Genomic DNA, 20,525 nt, shown 5'->3' with positions numbered 1-20,525 from the left:
ATACAGGGAAAATCACCTGGTACCCCACTGTAAAATATGGAGGTGGATCAGTGATGCTTTGGGGCCGTTTTGTGGCTGGTGGTTCAGGGGCTCTTTGATGACATCATGAATTCTTCTGAGTACCAAGATATTTCAAGCCAAAATTTGGATGCCAGAAGGTACAGACTTGGCCATAGGGAGCAACAAGATGATGAGCTAAACATATACCCAAATCAACCCAGAAATGGATAAAGAAACAAAAAAAAAATCAAATTTTTGCATCTCTGTGTCTGAATTTCTTCCTACTGAAAATTGAAGAGAAGACCACAAACATAAATATAAATGATTGGAAATTAAATGTTCTTAAATGGCCGAATCAGTCACCTGACCTCAACCCAACTGAGCTGCTTTTCACTTATTGAAGACAAATCCGAAGGCAGAATGACCCACAAACAAGCAGCAACTGAAGATGGCTGCAGTAAAGACCTGGCAAATCATCTCAAGGGAGGAAACTCAGCATTTGGTGATGTCCATGGGGTCCAGACTTCAGGTAGTCATTGACTGCAAAGGATTTACCTCCAAGTAATAAAAATAATCCTAATATTTATGATTATGTTAGTTTGTCCCATTACTTTTGAGCCTGTGAAAATGGAGGAACTCTGTAAAAAATGGCTGTAATTCCTAAACGGTTAATGCAATATTTTTGTTAAACCCCTTGAATTAAAGCTGAAAGTCTACGCTTAAGTCACATCTTGACTGCTTCATTTCAAATCCACTGTGGTGGTGTACAGAGGCAAAATTACCAAAACTGTGTCACTGTCCCAATATTTATGGACCTGACTATATATATATATATATATATATATATATATATATATATATATATATGTGTGTGTGTGTGTGTGTGTGTGTGTGTGTGTATAATTGTATATAGAAGTTAAGTTCTAAGTTCTTTTTCATGAAGAGTGTGTGGGCAGTGTATAATCTAAACACTATGAGGCATGGGAAGCTTATGAACAGTCATGATGCTGAGAATAGAAGAAAAGCAGTAGAATAAAACGCCATAGAACTGAATTTACTCTTTATTGTACTTCAGTTGTCTCAGCTGGCGTAAACTGTGTGAAATATGGATGTAATTATACAATAGTTACAAATTCCAGCTGGCTGAGTTCAACAGGGGCGTCTACATCCAGAGCAGTTTTTTTTTGTTGAATGGAGTGGAATAAAACTGACTGATGTTGACCAGCAAAGTAAGAAAATACTGAAGTTATGAGATTCTGTCATATCACATCGATTTGATAGAAGAAAATAACTGTTAACATTTTGTAAATGACAATTTGTAATTGACAAAATTTGTCTTTTTAAAAAATATACTCTCTATTGCGTTCTTACATTGGTTGTGCAACATCACACAAATGTGATTCTATATAGTATATGATTGTGCAAGGTAAAAGGAATTTTAGAAAGCCGAGAAAGAACAAATTAAATATATAGATTTTATATACATATTATGAAGATGACTTGAAAACAAACAAAAACATTCTTAAAAAGGAAATAGTCTGCTTAGTCATATATTCATATTCCTTGTCAAATACAAAAAAATAACAATAAATAAATTCATCAAGTTTTTTACATACCAGTTACACACATAATAAATTATGATTTCAGTGCTGTGTTTTTGTCATTCAGCAAAGACATTTTCCCATGGCAATGATCTGACAGTACTGCATACATAAAAAAACAGAGCTAAAATCTCAGGGCCTCAGAGTTTGAAGTCAATTGAAGTTTCAGCTTGAGTGAACAAGTGTCTGGCATGACCTGAATTTTAAACAATTTCAAAACAATTCCACTTTGTGTTCTTAATATGAATGCAATTGAAAGCATAGCAAACAATAATGTGAAATATATGTTACACATTAACAATTTGCAATTATCTTTTTAAGTATTCCCCACTTAACTGTGCTATTGTCAGACAAACTCAACTAGATTATACATTAACAACATGACGACATTTAATTTTCTGTAAATTAATTTGAATAACTTAATATTCAAGGCTAAAGGAATACAAAGGCACCATCAGGTTTAAAACCCTAATCTCTCAGTTACAAGGCAAGCATGTCATCACTGTAAAAGCTGTTGCTAACACTCAGTTTCACTTAAAAATGACCAAGCAAATTGTTAGCTTAGTTTAAAGTATTGTCTACTCTTTTTTGAATTAGTAATATTTTAACTTTGTAGGATTAAAATTGTGTGTATTGGTTAGCTAGTTGCACCAAGTTGAAGACTATGACTTGGTGTCAGTCTAATATGCTTTAAAGATAATTGCCTAATATTCAGTATACGTGTATTTGTATCAGCCAGTATGAAGAGAATAGAATGCTAATGTTAATATTAATCAATTAATACATTTGTCTCCATGATTGGTTTCATGAACACCTAATGAATAGATATTACAGTAGGAATGATTTTGTTCTGGTTTTTTCTGTAGGCTGCCTAAATACAGACGGGTGACAAAGTAATGGAAAATGGTGGCTCTGTTATGCAGCTGCATTTGCTGGCAAGGTTTGTGTCCACTGCAAATCAATACAAAGTTCTTCTGATTTATCACCTTTATCCTATGATGAAACATTTCTATCCTATTGAGAGCAGTCTCTTCCCAGGGCATGTCCTCCTCATCCACAGGGCATATTTTTTGAGTATGAAAATATGGCCTTCACAGTCACCACAACTTGACTCAACTGCACACCCATAAGAGAATTTGGACCAATGCGTTAAACAGCGCTCTCCCCCATCATCATTAAAACACTAACTGAAGGAATAACATTTGGGAAAACTGTGTTCATTTGTAGAATCAATGCCATGGTGCACAGAAGCTGTTCAGGTGGTTTGTGGTGGCCCAGCACCTTAATTTGTTGTTTTTGCCTTTGTCACCTGTGTGTATTTAGTTGACGCAACTATCATCTGCCTGTAGTTGAATTGTGCATTCAAAAATGTGTCCAGATTAAAAAGAACAGTATTTTCAAGTTGGTTGAACTGACTATTTGAAATAAACGTAATAAACTTCATTTTTATGCTAAGTTTACATTTTGATATTAAGCTTTATTTACTATTTGTCAGGATAATCTTTAGAGTGTATTTTTGTGTCTTGTATGTGCTTTGTTAACACAGATCACGTGTCTAAGAAATGGTGTAAGAAATGGTTTTGCCTCTTTAGTATGAATGCATGCTATTTTTAACATCATACACGTCCACCATTATTGCTTTAAAAGTTTATGCATGTTCTAATGGAAAATGTGTTAAATTAACACTTGTTCAGGAAACGTATAATTTTGTTTTCAGTCCATTCCTTTTTCAGCAGGAATCCAGGGCACATTTTAAAAAAACATTGGCAGCCATTAACCAAAGAATTAGCACTAAGACATAGATGAGCTCACATTGTCATAAATGTGACAGAGTGCTCTTATAGTTTTTCAAATATGGTGGTACGTACATTAATCAAGTGAGAATGTACTGGAACATGGTGTACATCCAGAAACCTTTGGGCATGTTTCCAAAAGTTTCCAGTCAGTCCATAGCCAGAGTAGTCTTTAGTACAGTCCAATCATGCATAAATAGCTCAGACTCCATTAACTTGCATTTCTTTATGATGAACTCAGGATTAATTTCTACTGACTTCTCTGGGTTGCAGTTTAAATTTGATGTAGTTAATGAGCTGAAATGCACTGAACCCCATAGAGGGATGGCTGGACAAAAGGATTGTGGTTGGCATAAGATGAGTGGCTACATAATGTTGACTCTTCAGTGATTCCAGGCAGCAGATGAAGTGACTGCATTAGAGGCCAGGGCAGGAACTCCTTGTCCAGGGTCATAATGCTAGAAAAATTCAGTTTCACAATGACGAAGTTCAGGCATGAAAAAGCATTTGAAACTGTTCTGCTGTATAAGACACTATGTGCTCCAGTTTGTCTGTCTGTCTCTTTTCGAGACCTTTCACTGCAGACCCGTAAGAAGAAGCATGCATCCATGTGCACAAGTTTTCCCAATTACATTTCCATCAGGAGTTCTCAGCACTTTTTAATCAGACAGTGTTTAAAGGCTGAGGGTCTGTCCCCTAGAGGACATCCCTTAGCTAGTTTTCCCTGTGGGTCCTTGCACTGGACTGTACGACTTTGCCAGCCTGTGTCACAAGTCCTGGAACAGGTCATCCATGAACCTGTCACCCATCGTGGCCCAGGTAGGGTTGCTGACGGAGGTTCTGTTGTGGGCACAACCTTTGTGGTCATGGTTAAGACCTCATCAGAGGACAATGCTGCAGGTGTGGCAGAAAACACCAAGGTTGTCCGAGGTGGAAGCGGTGTTTTGCGAGGCACAAAGAAGCTGTAACGTATGTCTAGAGGCTTCTTTGGGTCAGTTGCTAGTACCTGCACTACAAGGCTCTCTCGGAGAGCCCCAGGCCCTGTGGTGTGAAGACCCTCATCATGTTGGCTCCAGCCACTGTAATTAAGCATGGTGCCATTCAGAGGGATTATTGTCTCTGAGGTGGAGATCATGAACTTGCCATTGAGAAGGTACTCGCCACTGGGCCGACGCAGGGCTAGGTAGGCAGAAAGCTGAGCCTGACCTTTTGTCTTGTACTGACGGACCTTCATGTGAGTTGAGCCCTCTGGGATCTTCACAACGTCCGTATAGCCCTTACTGCACATAGGAGGAGAGGAAGAGAGAAGATGGAAAGATATAAGATAAATACAAAACTGAGACATTTAATGGAGACATATATAAAATATGCTTGTAAATGACATAAAAGTCCCATAAATACTCTGACCACATCTGCTCACTCCTGTTTGACTCAGGTGGTCCATTCCAGATATAAACTGATATTGTAAGCAATTAAAACACAGTTGCTCTTTTGAAGGGACATAAGAAACAGACCAACTCATTTAATTAGCAACATTTGGGCTACTTGCTTTTAGGTCATATAGGAATTTGGGAAAATTAGGACAGGCATGGAAACAGAAAAATAGGAATTCCAATGGTGGTTAATCTTGTAGTGTGTAAGGCACCAAAAAGAGGGTAGGTTGTGGTCTCGTCTTTCTGGAAAAACACAAAATTGGAGCTGCTAATCATTAGGTTTGGGTCACACATGATATTGATCTCTCTTTGTCCTGCAGCTTTCATTTCTGACTGTCAGCTCCCACTTGCATAAGAGAATGTCTCATGCTTGCAACTCTTTTAGATTTCTTGCCAATATGCTTTAAATCCAGTGCTAATATCAGATTAAAGAGTCTAACTGCTAACTTTACTGTCAACTCTACTGAGAGGTCTTTTAGCAATGCAGCGCCAGTGATTCAATTTTCTACCATGTTATTTAGGTGACTTACAACAGAAAGTCAAACATTCTTTAGATGTTTATTCAAAATGAAGTACATTTGAAATCTTGAAAACATCAAGCATTTTTAAAATGTTTTCAAGCAATTGAACAAAGCCTGTAACTATGTGCTCTAAATAAAATCAGATGTAGCAAGTTCCTAGTTAGTATTTCTAGCATCTGACCATGGATTGTTCCATTGTCTGGTGTAAGAAAAGTCTTATAAACAAACAACAAAAAAGAGGCTGAACTGAACCGCATTAAAAATAGTTTACCATTAATGATGTGCTTCTGTCTGTGCACTGCTATGTTCGTGTGATGTCATATTTCAGCCGGTGAAGTCAGGATTGTTGATTTTTGCCTAACCTTGCCTGAACAGCTGGAACTCCGAAATAGAGTGCCATTCCATTACACTTTTCCAAGTAGGAGGTTAGGTATTTTGACTTTCCGTCTGGAAAGTCATCTGGAATACTCTCAAGTGTGTGCAGTTTGAGACTTAACAGTCTCTGCTTATTATTCAATTATTTATCTTAAAACACATTTTTTGGTATGTACTATGAATTATTCAGTATTTCCAGTTAATCTTATAGGATAGCTTATGTAGTTAAACAAGTGAGAAATATATGTCTGGACTGCACTGTGGAGGGGTTAAAAATTAGGCTATCCTTATATAGAAATACTAGCAACAGAAAATATCTCTTTACATCTACATTTAGCTTAATTCTTTGCCACAAAGAACACAGAGTGTTTTCCTACCTCTTCTTGGTGAAGTTGCCAGCCACTCTTATGCAGCCTGTGCCGTCACCACCGCAGATGCCACATTTGTCATAATGCAGCTTGGATCCTATTATTCCATCACAGCCAGTGCGCACACACTTCCCTTTCACACACACTGAGCTGCTGTAGGGCCTACACTCCGTCCCATCTATCACCTAAGAAAAAACATGTTTGTATGAATACCAAAACCCTGAACTGATCCTTTTGCCATTGGTGTTATCTTGATTCTTTTTAACTACTCTCTTCAACAGAAAAGTTTGATGAGCATTCTATTTTAATATTTAAAAATTGTATTTTATTTTAGTTTATAGCTGGTATGAGTATTTCAGAATCTGCTGATCACCTTGGCTACAGTTGACATAGGCTACAGTAGAGGCTACAGTTGGCATAGGTTCACTGAAACTGAACAGTTGATGATTGGAAAAAGACCAGGAGATGTTTTTCCAATCTTCAACTGTCCAGATTAGGTGAGCCTGTGCCCACTGTAGCCTCAGATTCCTGTTCCTGTCAATGTGGTCTTCTGCTGTTGTAGCTTTTCTGCTCACCATGATTATAAAGAGCGATTATTTGAGTTACCACAGCATTTCTGTCAGCTCAGACCATTCTGATTATAGTTGATAACGAAAATGTCTAATATCAACTGTAAGACAAATCTGGGCTTATTGTCATTTACAGTCTTACAGTAACTTTTGTGTAGTGTATATTTTATATACAGTATATTTCATATTAAATTGTGTTGAACTTACCCTTTGTGAGAACACTACATAGTAGCCTGTGCCTTTGGCCCTACAGGTTAACTTGCACATGTCCTTTGGCAGCACGCCAGCATACTTGGGCACCCACTCGACAAAGGTCTTCACTCCTTTAGGGTCTGTCTGAGGCCCATTCCTTGCCTCACACTGTTCCTGTCTAAAATTCTTATCTAATTTAAAGCAAAAAGCCACAGTAGAGAGTGAGTGTCTATATACAAGGATAGGAATATATGTGAGTTTGACCAGACTTTGACTTTTTTAACAAAAACTGCAGCTTTTATTTAAAAAAAAAAGCTAAAAGAGCCAAAAGGTTTCATTTTGGTTACTGAGGTTAAGGTTAGGGATAGATTTAGGTGTTTAATATTAATGCAGCTAATTTATGTGTAAATAACTGCATTAATAAATATGTCAATGGAAGTTCCTCACAAGACTAGTAAAACGAACATGTGTGTATAATTGGGTGGTAGAGCTATGTATATACTTGTATTTAAACTGCATATGGCAACACTTAGATGATGTCTCATTGCATGTATTCATGAACCATCTTGGAGAAATGTGCTTCAGCGTATGTGTGTACTGTATATATGTGTGTGTGTAAGTGTTGGCTCTCACTTCGCATGGGGCATGGAGTGACGTTACAGGACCTGTAGATGGCTCTCTTTCCTGTGCAGTAGCGTCCATTGTTGCGAGGAGGGGGGTTGTTGCACAGACGCTGTGTGAACTGCACTCCGCCTCCGCATGTCCGAGAGCACGCACCCCACGGCCCCCAGGAACTCCAGCTACCGTGGTTAGAGGCCTAAGAGGAGATAAAATCAGAAGGAAAGTGAGTTATTAAGAGTTATTAAGAGTATGTGGGCAAGTGTAGCAGAAAGTTAGGACTTAAGAGGTTAAGTTCTTTGTTAGTGACCATAAGGATGGCAGTTAAAATCCCAGGACGAGAGTGCAAATACAAGTGGGGAGAGCCCAAATAGTCCTCTTCATGTGGTGCCCATAAATCACACATGAAATCCTGATCTTGAATGCAATTTATAACAAATTGGTTCAAGATACTGCAACAAGAATTCATTAAGTCCTTGAAAGTCATCTGAAACTTTGGAGAACCTATTGGGTTATTGACAATGACTGGGAAAAGCAAAACTGAATTGTACTATGACATTAAATTTTTGTTTGCTGCCATTATGGAGAATATAAAATAAAAAAACAAAACAGCTAACCAATGCTTCAAGGCATCTGTATCTGTAGGGCTTGAGAGACACTAAAGTACATTTTTCTTGAAATTGCTTAATGTCAAAAGAATTCAGCTACAGAAATAAGTAAGTTAAGAGTCTCAGAGAGATGTTTCATGCAAGAATGTGTGCACACCCATTCTCATTACTAATAAACATGCATGAAGCCAACAACAGTGCAAAAAGTGTCTTAACTGAGTTATGGCACACTACAAACACTGGACACTGTGAAGAAGCAATGCACATTGAAGACAAATTTACCAGAGGAAAAGAGGGGAAGTATGTATGTGTGAGCCCTAATGGAACACACCAGACCCACATTTTCCTGATTCCTTAGTACAAACAAATAGACATGAGGAAATACTCTCAAAGGGGACATTCTTCTTTTAAAGAAAATGAGTCTCTGTGACACTTAATAACCTACAAGACAAAAATACCCAAGCAGCCTGGAGAAGGGCAGACAGTGCATAAAATTCCTCAAGTCCTGCAGGATTAATCTGCTTGATATTATCCCGGCTACCTTAGGCTAGAAAAATGCCTCATGACCACATCACTACAAATTTATGCACAATAACCAAAGGACATAAAGTATGGGTAGTCATTTGGTACTCGTAACTTATTCAACAAACTTCTTTGACCCCATTCAGTTTCTCTTATTTTATGTCAGTGGAAGATTCTTCTCTTATCTCTGTCTTCCATCATAGCAACAAACTACTGCATCAGAGATATGCCCTCTCTTGCCAAGTCAAAAACATTTGGCACTTCCCACTTCAACCTTCTTCTCATGTTCCTGCTTCTCATATTTTCATGTTGAGAAGGCCCACACACCTTCATGGCTCATTTGACCTGCTTTTCTGCTAACACTTTTCCTAAAGACATCTCCAGTTCATCTGTCTTTCAGCTTTTTGTCACTAGTTCCACCCCATCTTTCCTCACTTTGAATTCCTCTCAGTCTTTGACCATGCAATGTCTCGTTTAGGGTGTACTTTGTTTCAGCAAGCCTGCTTCACTTTCCCTCTGACATTCTGTCTGTCTTTTTCTCACATTCCAGCCCAAGTTCATGCTGGGAAACCTCTCTATCCACCCAGTGCCTCCTGGAGAGCTGTTCCACATTATTTTAACACATCTAACCATATATTTTCCTCTAGTGCTCTTCCACTCTGTGATCACAATATATCATGCTTAGCCTGTCAACACAGAATTCCTAAAACACCCATATGCCTTAAATAAACTCTGCTGAATTTAAACACTGGTAATTTTATAGTATTAAAAACTGTCTTCCCCAGTGTACCATACTCTTCCCCCAAACCCACCGAATAATGCCTCTTGCGTGTCTTGTCCACACACTTCCCATGCAGGCATATCCTGCCCTTGCCACACTGTGTGCCCTCTGCCGCTGGCAGTTTCTTGGTTAGACACACCATCTGGCCCTTCCTGATTACAGCGCACCACAGACGAGCACACACGTCCATGCCTGGGCACACCGTGTACTCGGGCCCGAAGGCTAGCTGGCACTGCCGCACTGCGTCATAGCTCTGACCAGGAAGTTCCTCAGGACCGAGCAAAGGATTATGTGGCATATCCAGCAAACACTCCGCTGCAGTGGAAGAGAGAAGGATTGAGCAGTCAGCAAAATCATGCGCTAGTTTAAAGTGCTTAAATTATGTTTTTTACGTCAGATCACACAGAACACTATAAACTTTGGTTTATCTCTGACGTTGCATTTAGGAGAACTAATGTGTCCACGGAAAGTTTTGTGGTTGTGGAACCCATTTAAAAAAATCCACATTTTAATGAAAACATGGCTTTATGTTAATATGTTTTTACTTTATATGTCTATCAATAGAACCGTGATGAAGAGTCACACCATTTCCATCATCAAAGAAGTCAGTGATGGTGGCCGAGGTGCAGCGGCTCCAGGGTTTGGAGGCGTCAATGGAGGTCAGGATAGATGACATGAGTCTCTTGTCTTCTGTGGAGCCAAACCTCTCCTCACAGAACTTTGAATCATCATGAGACAAGCCTAAAAGGTGCCCTGAAAACATTCATACACATTAGATTGTTAGAGAGTGACTTGTGAGTAATTTGTGGGTTAGAGCACTGATCCCAAACTTGGAATGTAGGATAAAGTTAAATACAATAAACACTTAATTAACAAGTCCTCAGAGTCAACACAGTTGAATATTTGTAGTCAGAGACCTATTTATTTGAGGTCTAGAGATACGTTATGTATTCAGAATTATGAAGCGTTATCATGTCATAATTTGGATTCGGATAAAACATCATCTTTCCCAGTCCATGAATTTGCTATGAAAACAGAGCAAACACACAAACAGATTTTAACTGCTGTGTGTTCTTTCCCTCTTCAGTTCTAATCACATCTACAACAAGGTTCTGTAGTTCAACTGAACAGTTTAATCTTGTTTCTAATTTGACCTAATTAAATTCATCATCAAGACCTGTGTTTGCTGAATCTTGAGTTTTAAAGCAGGGAAAATATTATTATAGTGTGATGTGCTGTTTCTGAAAACGCATACAGAAATGCTTTATGGTGTTTGGTTCATACCAATTTCATGTGCGACAGTGAAAGCAGCATGCAGGCCATCATCTTCTATCACAGCGCAGCTCCTCTCTGGAGAACACACTGTGCCCACATCGGCCATGCCCAGTGTATCACACGAGTGATGTCCGCACAGGTCCTAAAGAGAGCACACGCGTGCATGACTCAAGTTTAGCTGAGAACTTCACTGGGCCTTTTACTGTCAAACACATTCTAATGAACACACACAAACATATACACACTGCAATTGTACACACATAACTCTTTTAATGAAAAGGCTCTGGGCTGCAATAATAGCAAGAGGAAACTATTGTAAATTGCACCAACTGGTTTGCTTCAGTGATAAGAGGTGGTGGTGGCTGAACAGTTAAGGCTCTGGGTTACTGATCAGAAGCACTGCCAAGCTGCCACTGTTGGGCCCTTGAGCAAGGCCCTTAACTACGTCTGCAACAGCGATGCTGTATCATGGCTGACCCTGCTCTCTGACCCCAGCTTCCTAGCAAGCTGGGATATGCAAAAATATTACTGTATTTCATTGGCTCTGTACTTGTACTCTGCACAATGACAATAAGGTTGAATCTAATTTAAGATGGTGGTTAAGCTGGTGCCTATCCATGCCCACTGATAATTTTGTGTCTTGCTCACTACTTCTTTTTCACAATGATCTATCCACCATGTGTTTTGTTCTGGTAGCTGATTGATCTAGCTTCTCTTCCTATGTCACATGCAATTACACCTTCAGGGCTGATTATTGTTCAGCAAGGCAGAGATCAATAAGGTGATCAACTCACCACGCGCTCCGATTCACATCTCAATATGAATACACACATACAAACGTACATGGCTGCCAATAGGATTTTATAGTGCCTCTTGAACTTTATATATCTAGACAAAATAACCCAAAATATTGAAGTGGGGAAGCTTCAATATAGTTTGAAAAAATATTTACCAAAAAAAAAAAAAAAACACAAAAAACCCATAAATATAGTGATTACATAAGCAGTCACCCCTATATATATATATATATAGTGCAGAGTGTAGAGAAGTTTTTTCCTCCTTAGGCAGTTATTACTCCTGTAGCAACAACTAGCAATGCAAACAGAAATGTTATTAATGTTATGTCTTGCCACATGAAAGGAGAACCCTTCATTCTTATGGTACAAAGGTGTTTATTGGTTTGCTTGGTGTATAGTTGATTGCCTCTCTTGCAGGAGAAACTGCTATGGTGATGCACAAAGAATGATGAGTCCAAAAAACTCCTTTAAGGCCACTGATTTAAGTGGATTTGTTGAATCCAGTATGGATGGCTATAATATAATATAACATAATATAGTATAATATAATATAATACAATATAATATAATATAAAGAAGAGGGCTATAATTTCTATTAGAGAGATCATTTCATTTATAAAGTGAATTTTATTTATCTAAACAGTCATCATTTTTTGCATAACTACATTGCAGTTACTCCCTGGAACTATCTGTACTTTAGGTGACCCTGCTCACTGCTCCATGGGCCCAGTGGAAGATAACGCATTTGAATGCAGAGAATTTTCCGTGAATAATCCTATGAAAACCTCAGGGGTGGGCCCTGTGTTTTTTGCAAACATACATCAATCTCTACAAGATCTATATGATATAAATGCATCATGGAGATGAAATACCACATACCCCTATTCTGTAATAACAGACTAATTATGCCCAGAAACTCGCTGAGCCTCTTCGAGTGCATATTTACCCATTTACTCATGCTAAAAGGAGACAAACCACACTTTGTTCCAGCATTTGACACACAAGTTTATGTAAACACATACACACAAACAAGTCACTTCCCCCCACACCCAAACCACATTAGAGAAAGGTGCTCTTAAATGCAAGTTCTCTGAAGACCAAGTACGTTTACTAGACCATCTGAGTCTAAAAATCCTGAGGTTTCAGTGATTACATCAGTGGACTGCAGGTGTGTTGTGTATTTTGTAGAGGCCAGTGTGAGGACAGTGTTGACTGCCCTAAAGGCTAGGTCTGGGTGGAGCATTGCATGTGGTTGTGTATTACATTCTGTATGATCTCTGAGATGGCATGTCCCTGCACTACTATAGTTAAGCATGCATAACTGTGAAGTGGCTATACAATAATAGTACAAAAATATACAAAAATATAGATATGTATGAAAAGTTTCACTTTTAACTATGCCACATTATTTGATCTTAATATTGTTATTCCTGATATGTGATTGAAAGGACTAATCTTTATGCTATTCCACATTTTCTTTTCCTCCCTCCTCATGGGCTCCCTCATCCAATATCTATCTAACCCTTTTCTGTTTTTTTTCCTGACACACCCTCTCTCAAATATCCGTTTTATTTTTTTAATTCTTTATCCCCTGCAACTGACCCCTTTACTGCCGTTTTGTTGATTTTGAACATGGATCTTTCACAGACCCATGAGAGAAGGGCACAGACAGACATAAACAGAGCTGGAGACAGAGAGAGACATGGCACAAGATGGAGACGAAAATACGGGAGAAAGAGGCAAATACACAGACAGTGATTTGAGGAATTCCCTTGGCTACACGCCAAGGGAAAAGGGAGGCCAAAAGGAAATGAAAATTTCTGAAATATTCAGGGAAAACAATATTGGCAGCGACAACAGAGAGGAACATATGTGAGGCGACAATCAAAACAGAAGCTGTGGATTGTGGTCCAGTGATTGGACAGTCTGGCCAATCAAACATTAAGCCATGACAGTGATGGCCTGTCAGTTACAGAAGCATAGTGGCGCAAGAGAGAAATGCCAATCAAAGTAGGATTCAAGACAAAAATGGATGATGGATAGGAATTATAGTGACGACAACAGTTTACAGTTGAGTTTGGAATATCTGATGTCTCTCTCTATCTCACAAATGCACTACCACAACTTACGGCACCATTGCACACTCGGTTAGCCCTCACACTTGGCATTCATTCAGAGCAAACATGTTGAGGAGAGCCAGGAAGAGTGGTATTTAGGTGGAGAGAACTCTGGATATTTGATGCTAGGTGTGACCACACCGCAAGATTCTGTCAGCTGTTTCTGATTTGTTGTTCTTCTAAGGATGGGTGAAAACAGCTCCGCTTCCTCTTTGCTTAGTTCCACACTCAGCTGTCTTGCTCCTTACAAGCATGTATTTGATGTTTTTGTCCCATTTGTAGGAGATGAGTAATGATGATGATCTCTCAACCTCTAATGATGAGGTTCTCTCATCTTCATTATCATCATTAAAAAAACTGCAGACCAGCAGCTGGGGCTTCGTACTGTACGTTCCCAATGAACATGGTTACTGTGTATATATTCAATGATGAATAAAGTTATCTTCAGATGAATAAACAAAAAGGCTCCCTCCCATAATGTCAACAAAAATTTATGAGCAATTCCAGATCCATGGTGGTCAAAGACAAACTTCTTGACATATTGAGTTTCTCAAAAGTTCCCGGAACGAATCCAGCAGTGTTGCTTCCTGACTCTGGCACACAGCCCAAAGCTTTTTGCCATGCCGCCAGCATCATGGTTCAACATAGTCCATCCCAAATTTGTTTGAGGTTTTCAGCATGCTGTCAACTTCCAGTACAGGGAGAGAAATATAGGATGTGTGAAATACCAGACCCTGCTACAAACATTAGCGAAGAAACTCACAGGAAAATATGCCTCCCATTTTGTTAGTGTTATACATCTACACAAACAACTAAGACTTACAATGAGAAAAATCACTGTACAATGAGAAAAATCTTTTCTTCTGACTGCTGGTCACACTCCATGACTCTCGATGCCACTGTGAAAATCATATCACAAAGGTGTTCACTGGACGATACTTCACGACACTGTGTGCACTCTGTAATACTATCCAAAGTAAAATGATGATGCCACTAGTCACCTCAGTGTGACAGTGTTGAAAAACAGGCAGTGCTCAGTTAGCACAGTTTTATGTGCTGAAACTTCAGAAGGAAAGAAATGGTCCAAAGCATGAAGACACAGAAGACACCATTGCCACTTTTCAGTTACTGCTGCTTCCATTACCTGGGTGTTTTTATGATCTTTTTTTTCTCTCTAAATACTAGCTTGCTGTTGGATTTAATCTTGGGAAACAAGCCAGTCACTGTCTGTGTGCAGCGTACAGCACATAAATATGGTTAGTGAGCAACCACACAATGCTGACGACAGCAAAAACTTAACTGGCGGTTCTAACTAGGCTTCTGATACATACAGCAGATTGTGACACTGTCCACACTGCACAATAGGCTTGTGAGATATTGATTTTTTCCCTGTTCACGATTTACCTTGCAATAAACTGTTCATCATCCAGAACTGACAGCCTAAACTGATAGTACTCTTCTTAAACAATTTCAGGTTTAAGAAGAGTATGGGAGGACATAATAATATAAATTTTGTAGACAGAAACTGCTTGCCAGCAGTGGCAATCACAAAAACTCTGCTGGCTGGTGTATTTTTAGGTGATTCTGCAGTAACGCATAGTACACTTTTCATATAATTATTTTGTCAACTCGGACACACTTTTTCAATTCCATCCACACATTTTCTATGTTGAACACCTGCAGACTTCACTCTAACTTTTTCATGCTGGTCTTGGAGTAGGGGCGTATTCCTTGCACGGCAGCCTTTCAGGTCAATGGTGGATGTACATATTTTGGTATCTGAGGCCTCCAACTCCTTCACCAGTACGTTTATTGTTGTTTTGGGATTCAGTTTAACCTTTCAGTCCAAAGTTCGGTCATCCCAGGGAGTTAATTTTTGCCTCCTTTCTGAATGACACAGTGTCTGTGTGGGCTTAGGATTTTCATATTTGCATACAATAGTTTGTATACATGTTTGTGGTACCTTCAGGAAATTGCTCCTAAGAAGGCCCTTTTTTTTGAGAATTTTTTTTTCTGAGTTTCTGGCTGATTTGCGGATTATTTTATATAAAGGGATAAAATCTTAAATACAACCACAGGTGCACTCCCAATTAACCAATCAGAAGATTCTAAATGTTATTACCTCAATTTCTGTAATCTTCCATATTGTTTATAGGGAAAGTCAACTTGGTGTATGTAAACATTTGACCTTATGGGAATTCTGATATAGTGAATTAAAGCTGAAATAAATCTGTCTGTAATCGATTGTTTAAAAATCGCCTCTGTAAACAAAGTAGTAAAGTAGAAAAGTATGGTAACATGAAATGTAAGTAGTTGCGAAAAACTTACTTTGAATCTCTTTTGCCTAGGTGTATGTAAATGTGTGGTCTCAAATGTAGATATGTAATTGAGGATAACTAGCCAGTGGGTGGGAATTAGCAAATGACTAAACTGGAAGAAAATGGGGTTTAAAAAACCCTATTAGTACGCACACTTGATAAATGAGACCCCAGTACATTTTCAGTTTCTCCTTGACACCAGGCTTGAAACTGAAACTGAATCAAATGGCATTCAAGTTGACTCAGAGACTACTTTGTTGAGGACACAACTGAATACCAAATCTTTTCTGGCACACAGTCCCTCAGAAGCTGCTCTTTGCATCCCATTCTTGTCCAGTCCCCTCCACAGGCTGACAGTCGAGGCATTGTCCTCTCTCTCTCCTGCAGTGTCAGAATGCTCGTCGATTCGTCTCCTGCATGACATAATATCTCATAATGCCTCTCAATGTGCCTCTTGTTCTGGCCTCCTCTGTCATCCTTGCATGCTTGAGCTCACACAGGAGCTGAAAGAGGGGCAAAGGGATTCTGAGAAATGTGTGTTGGTGTGGGGAGGAGGCTTGTTTTGTTGTTCTGCCTACTCTTTGAGCACCAAAACATGACTCAAAAAAGCCAGTGCCTAATTCGCTTGAAATTCTCCTTACTAAAATTAATGATGTAGTGCGGACAGTTAGAAAATGGAATGCATTTTGTGAAGTGCACACTGGTAAGATCTGTACCATGTCCACACTGGATTCTTTAGGAGGGTTTGTTCTGCTCTTCACTATGCACTGCGTTGAGCTTTGAGATATAATGGCTTTACATTTATTAATTTAGCAGATGCTTCAATCTAACATGTCTTACAACTGAGCTGAGTAGCTGAGAAAGAGCCAAATACTGCCAGTGGGATGGGCCAGGATTTGAACTCTCAACCTTCTGCTCAGTAGCCCAGAGACTTAACTATCTCACAGCTTAAGTGGCTCTTACTCTACCAAGTGAGCCAGCCAGGCTTTATACGTTTGGGTAATTACAGTCACTGCATATGTACTTGGACATTGTGCAACTTGAGGAAGTGAAGCATGATAACTCTGTGAGTCCATTTCACACACTCAACACTGTGGGTTGGTACCTCCTCCCCTTGGGTTTTTGCATGCTCTTTTTTGCCTGCTGTTCCCTGTTGTCATGGCAGAGACAACCACAATAACCACACCCACAGACGCTGCTCCACCAGGTGTGTAAGCACCACTCAGCCAGAGAAATGCACTGGCACCGATTTGCTCTACACCAGTCCAGCACTCTGTGGCACTGCCAAGAGAAAGCAGGCTGTCAGTGGAATATGGCATTAGTGAGCCCTGCCAAGGGGAAGCAACATCAACCTAGTGCCAAATGAAAGCACCTCAGAGCTGATTCCATTGAGAATCCCAATGCCAAGAGAATCATAACTAAGTGTGGGATCTGTTCCCTACTGAACAGGACCTCACATGATTCACATATGCTGAGAGTTTGGTTAGGCAAAGGACATAGCACTTGCAAGGAGGGATGAAAGCAAGCTTACCACATGAGAGGGGGTGATAGAGGCACAAAACATTGTACTTTGCTGTGGGTTTGATTTGGGGGGGTGGGGGGTGGGAGGGGTCTTGTGTTTAGACAAGGGAGGTCTCTGAGAGCTCAAAATCCATAAGGAAAGTAGAAGGCATGAGAGCTATTTGAAGTTAAGAAATATTTCCACATAAAACAATTATTTGAATGCTGACTAGTGTACATTTTTTAACTCACACACACTGTACACCTGCCAGGGGTGCTAAGATATGGACACCAAATATTTTGAAAATGGGACTGGGTACTAAGCTTTCCTAAGCACATGATTTATACACCTTTTCCTCAAAGCAGCTTATGAAGTAAAATCTAGTCATTTTCCTGGTATAATCCCCCCTCAAATTAGTATATTCTCTGTGAACTACATGGTTTTGGTGATAACGAATGTCTGGATTGGCATGACTCTTTCAAGTGTGTGTGTGTGTGTGTGTGTGTGTGTCTGTGTCTGTGTAATTCTACGTGTGATGAGAGATGCTTGTGTCTTGTATGAGGTTGTATGTAGGCCTTAGAAATCATTCACACAGACCCAAAGTACGCTTTTTATATATGGTCTGTTCCATATATCAAGAGTTACACAGGCTATATAATTACAAATTATGTTTTGTCTGCCTCATTTGCAGAGCTGTGGAGAGAGCTAAGGGTCTGTGAATCACCGGTACACAATGAAAAAGGGCTCATAAGAACAAGAACAGCACACAAAAGACATTTTTGCAGAGTTTTGAAATGATGAAATGCCTTGTTGTTTCTTATGAATGTTATTTGTTGTTCATCCATCACGGAATAATCAAGCATTCTATGGTAGTTTGTTTGAAATGAAATTGAGTATGTTTCAACTTTGGAAAGCAAAAAACCTTAGACATCAAGTATTTCCTGGATCTGTACAAACATGACTGAATCAAAACATTTGCACGTGGAACTCTGAACATTCTGTGTCTGTACTCCCCCAACACACACACACACACACACACACACACTCTTACTTTTCGAAGGGTGACTGATTCTATCCATGGTCACAGATGTCTTTTTCTTTTTACCTGCCTGGTGAAGAGAATGGCCGCGTCGTGATGGTGCTGATGGTCATCGTCCAGGGGGTTCTGCTGGTTCTGCCACTTGCAGAAGCTCTTGAGCGTTGCAGCAGCGTTCTTGGACACATCGAGACCTTTCTCGTTCTCTGCCAACACCGTGACCTTCACCACGGAGAGGCGGATAGGGTTCTCGATACTGGCGTGGCCGTACAGCCGCGATGCGATAGACGCCAGTGTCAGCAGGTAGTGCTGTAAATCGTTGCCGTACTTCTTAGCCATGGACGCGTCTGCCACCAGCAGCAGCTCCACGTGCCGCGCGCGTGACACCGATCTTTTGCGGCGCATCTTTGCATTTTGCGATTGCGCGAAATCAACCCAAAACCTCCTACCGTGCACCTCGTAATCGTCACGCCTTAACACCCCGTCCGCTTTACCTGTCCTTCGGCGCTTCCACGCTCTTCCATCGCGCCTTCTCCGTTCACGCGTTCCGCAGCTTTCGTGTTCCGTCACGGCCTCGAAGCTGAAGCTCTCCCAGGTGTAATAGTGCAGCGTGCGCTCTGCGTCGTTCTCGTGCTCTTTGGCGTGCGCGATGGGTTTGATTTTGTAGCGGTCATGGTTCACGGCGAAAAATCCATTTAGTCCTCCCCTGCACATGTTGAACACCGCCAACGATTCCGGATTGGAGTCCACAGTTCCCCGATATAAGCAGCCGCGAGGCAGCATTCCCGCTCCCCGTAGCGTCGCACTGTACGGAGAGCTAAAGTGAGGCGACAGCACCGATTCGTCCCGCTCCAGGTCAAGCTGAAACCGCTGATCGTCCAAATAGAGGAGGTAGCCCACTCTCCCGCCTCCGTGGTAGAGCCGGTCGATGGCGCGCACGAAGCCGCCGGTCTTCCGTACAGGTGCGAAGCCCGACCCATTGACAGGTGGCGAGAGACTCGCGGAGTCCGGAAGAGCATCGGCCATGCGCGGCAACGAGAAGCACAGCAAAACAATCTTCAGCGACGCGACGCCGCCGGGGAAAGAGCAAAGTGCGACAGTCATTGTCTCTCAGAAAGAGAGGATCACAGCTCACATCCACACACTAACACGCATAAACAGGCTTAACTTGACTTAGGGATGGAATTTAGCAAAATGTAAACAACCGCTCCGTGATGTGGATGCGCATCTTCTTCATGCATCCGCACAAAAGTAGGAAGAGGCGGAAAAAGAGCAGGGCATAGAAAAGCTGAAGGCAAAACAGAGCCGGGACGAAGAGTGCGCGAGAAGTGAAGCTAAACATGAACAACCGTAAAGTTTTCCTCTTTAAAAGCGCGCGCGCGCACGCACGCGCGCACACAGAGAGAGAGAGAGAGAGAGAGAGAGAGAGAGAGAGAGAGACAAAGTCCTGCCCCCTTAGCGCTGAACTCTTCAGTACACCTCCTTCCTCACAGCACTCGTTTTGGCATCGTCCAAAATACCCACGCTACCCTACTAAACAGTATGTAAATACCGTGTCTAGTATGTCTGGTTCGACATATCATTTAGTGCGCCTGTAAGCAGTTTTGCACGCAGCCGCTCTCTCTCGACTCGCGCTCTAGTGTCTCCTGGAATCAAAGTCAAGTGCTAACTGTCTGGACCAAGTCTGTCTGGCGCCGAGACACAAACAGCAGGAGGTTAATGTTCACGCAGAGGCAAATAATTGGTGCTAGAAGACCTGAAAAAGTTAGGCTGAAAAGTTGCTCATGTCCACTGTCGTGTTTAGCAAAAACAAAATGCTGATTTGGCTTAACACATTGTTTTTTGTTTGCGTTCAGCTGAAAAGAAGTGCATACAAATTCAGAAAAAGAATACCAAATAGGCCTACTCCAGAGGACCAGCTGCCAGATTGCTCCTTCCCAATTCTGGCTTTAATAATAAACTTGAAAAATAACCAACTTGAACTATAATTTTGCCAAATTATAGCTAGTATACAAAGTCATTTTTACAGCTCAGTTTGATTAAAGATTGTACTTTGGTTAGGTGTGAAAAGCCACATGTAGCCTTCTGATGGGGCATTTT

The 20,525-nt window shown here is 40.6% G+C and overlaps 1 protein-coding gene across 1 annotated transcript; it reads right to left on the bottom strand.

Moving 5' to 3' along the window:
• Positions 1–1,048: 1,048 nt before the first annotated feature.
• On the bottom strand, positions 1,049–19,821 carry LOC113537511 (A disintegrin and metalloproteinase with thrombospondin motifs 5). The gene is made up of 8 exons (XM_026932024.3): positions 18,495–19,821; positions 10,666–10,798; positions 9,967–10,134; positions 9,413–9,696; positions 7,486–7,669; positions 6,868–7,043; positions 6,101–6,276; positions 1,049–4,674 (listed from the first exon to the last, which is right to left on the bottom strand). Exons 1-8 carry the CDS (start codon positions 19,527–19,529, stop codon positions 4,044–4,046), a joined length of 2,787 nt encoding a protein of 928 aa, XP_026787825.3. The 5' UTR covers positions 19,530–19,821; the 3' UTR covers positions 1,049–4,043.
• Positions 19,822–20,525: the final 704 nt, after the last annotated feature.

Source organism: Pangasianodon hypophthalmus, chromosome 26 (assembly GCF_027358585.1).
Source record: "Pangasianodon hypophthalmus isolate fPanHyp1 chromosome 26, fPanHyp1.pri, whole genome shotgun sequence".
Taxonomy (NCBI): domain Eukaryota; kingdom Metazoa; phylum Chordata; class Actinopteri; order Siluriformes; family Pangasiidae; genus Pangasianodon; species Pangasianodon hypophthalmus.
This window is presented reverse-complemented; position numbering and strand designations above follow the sequence as displayed.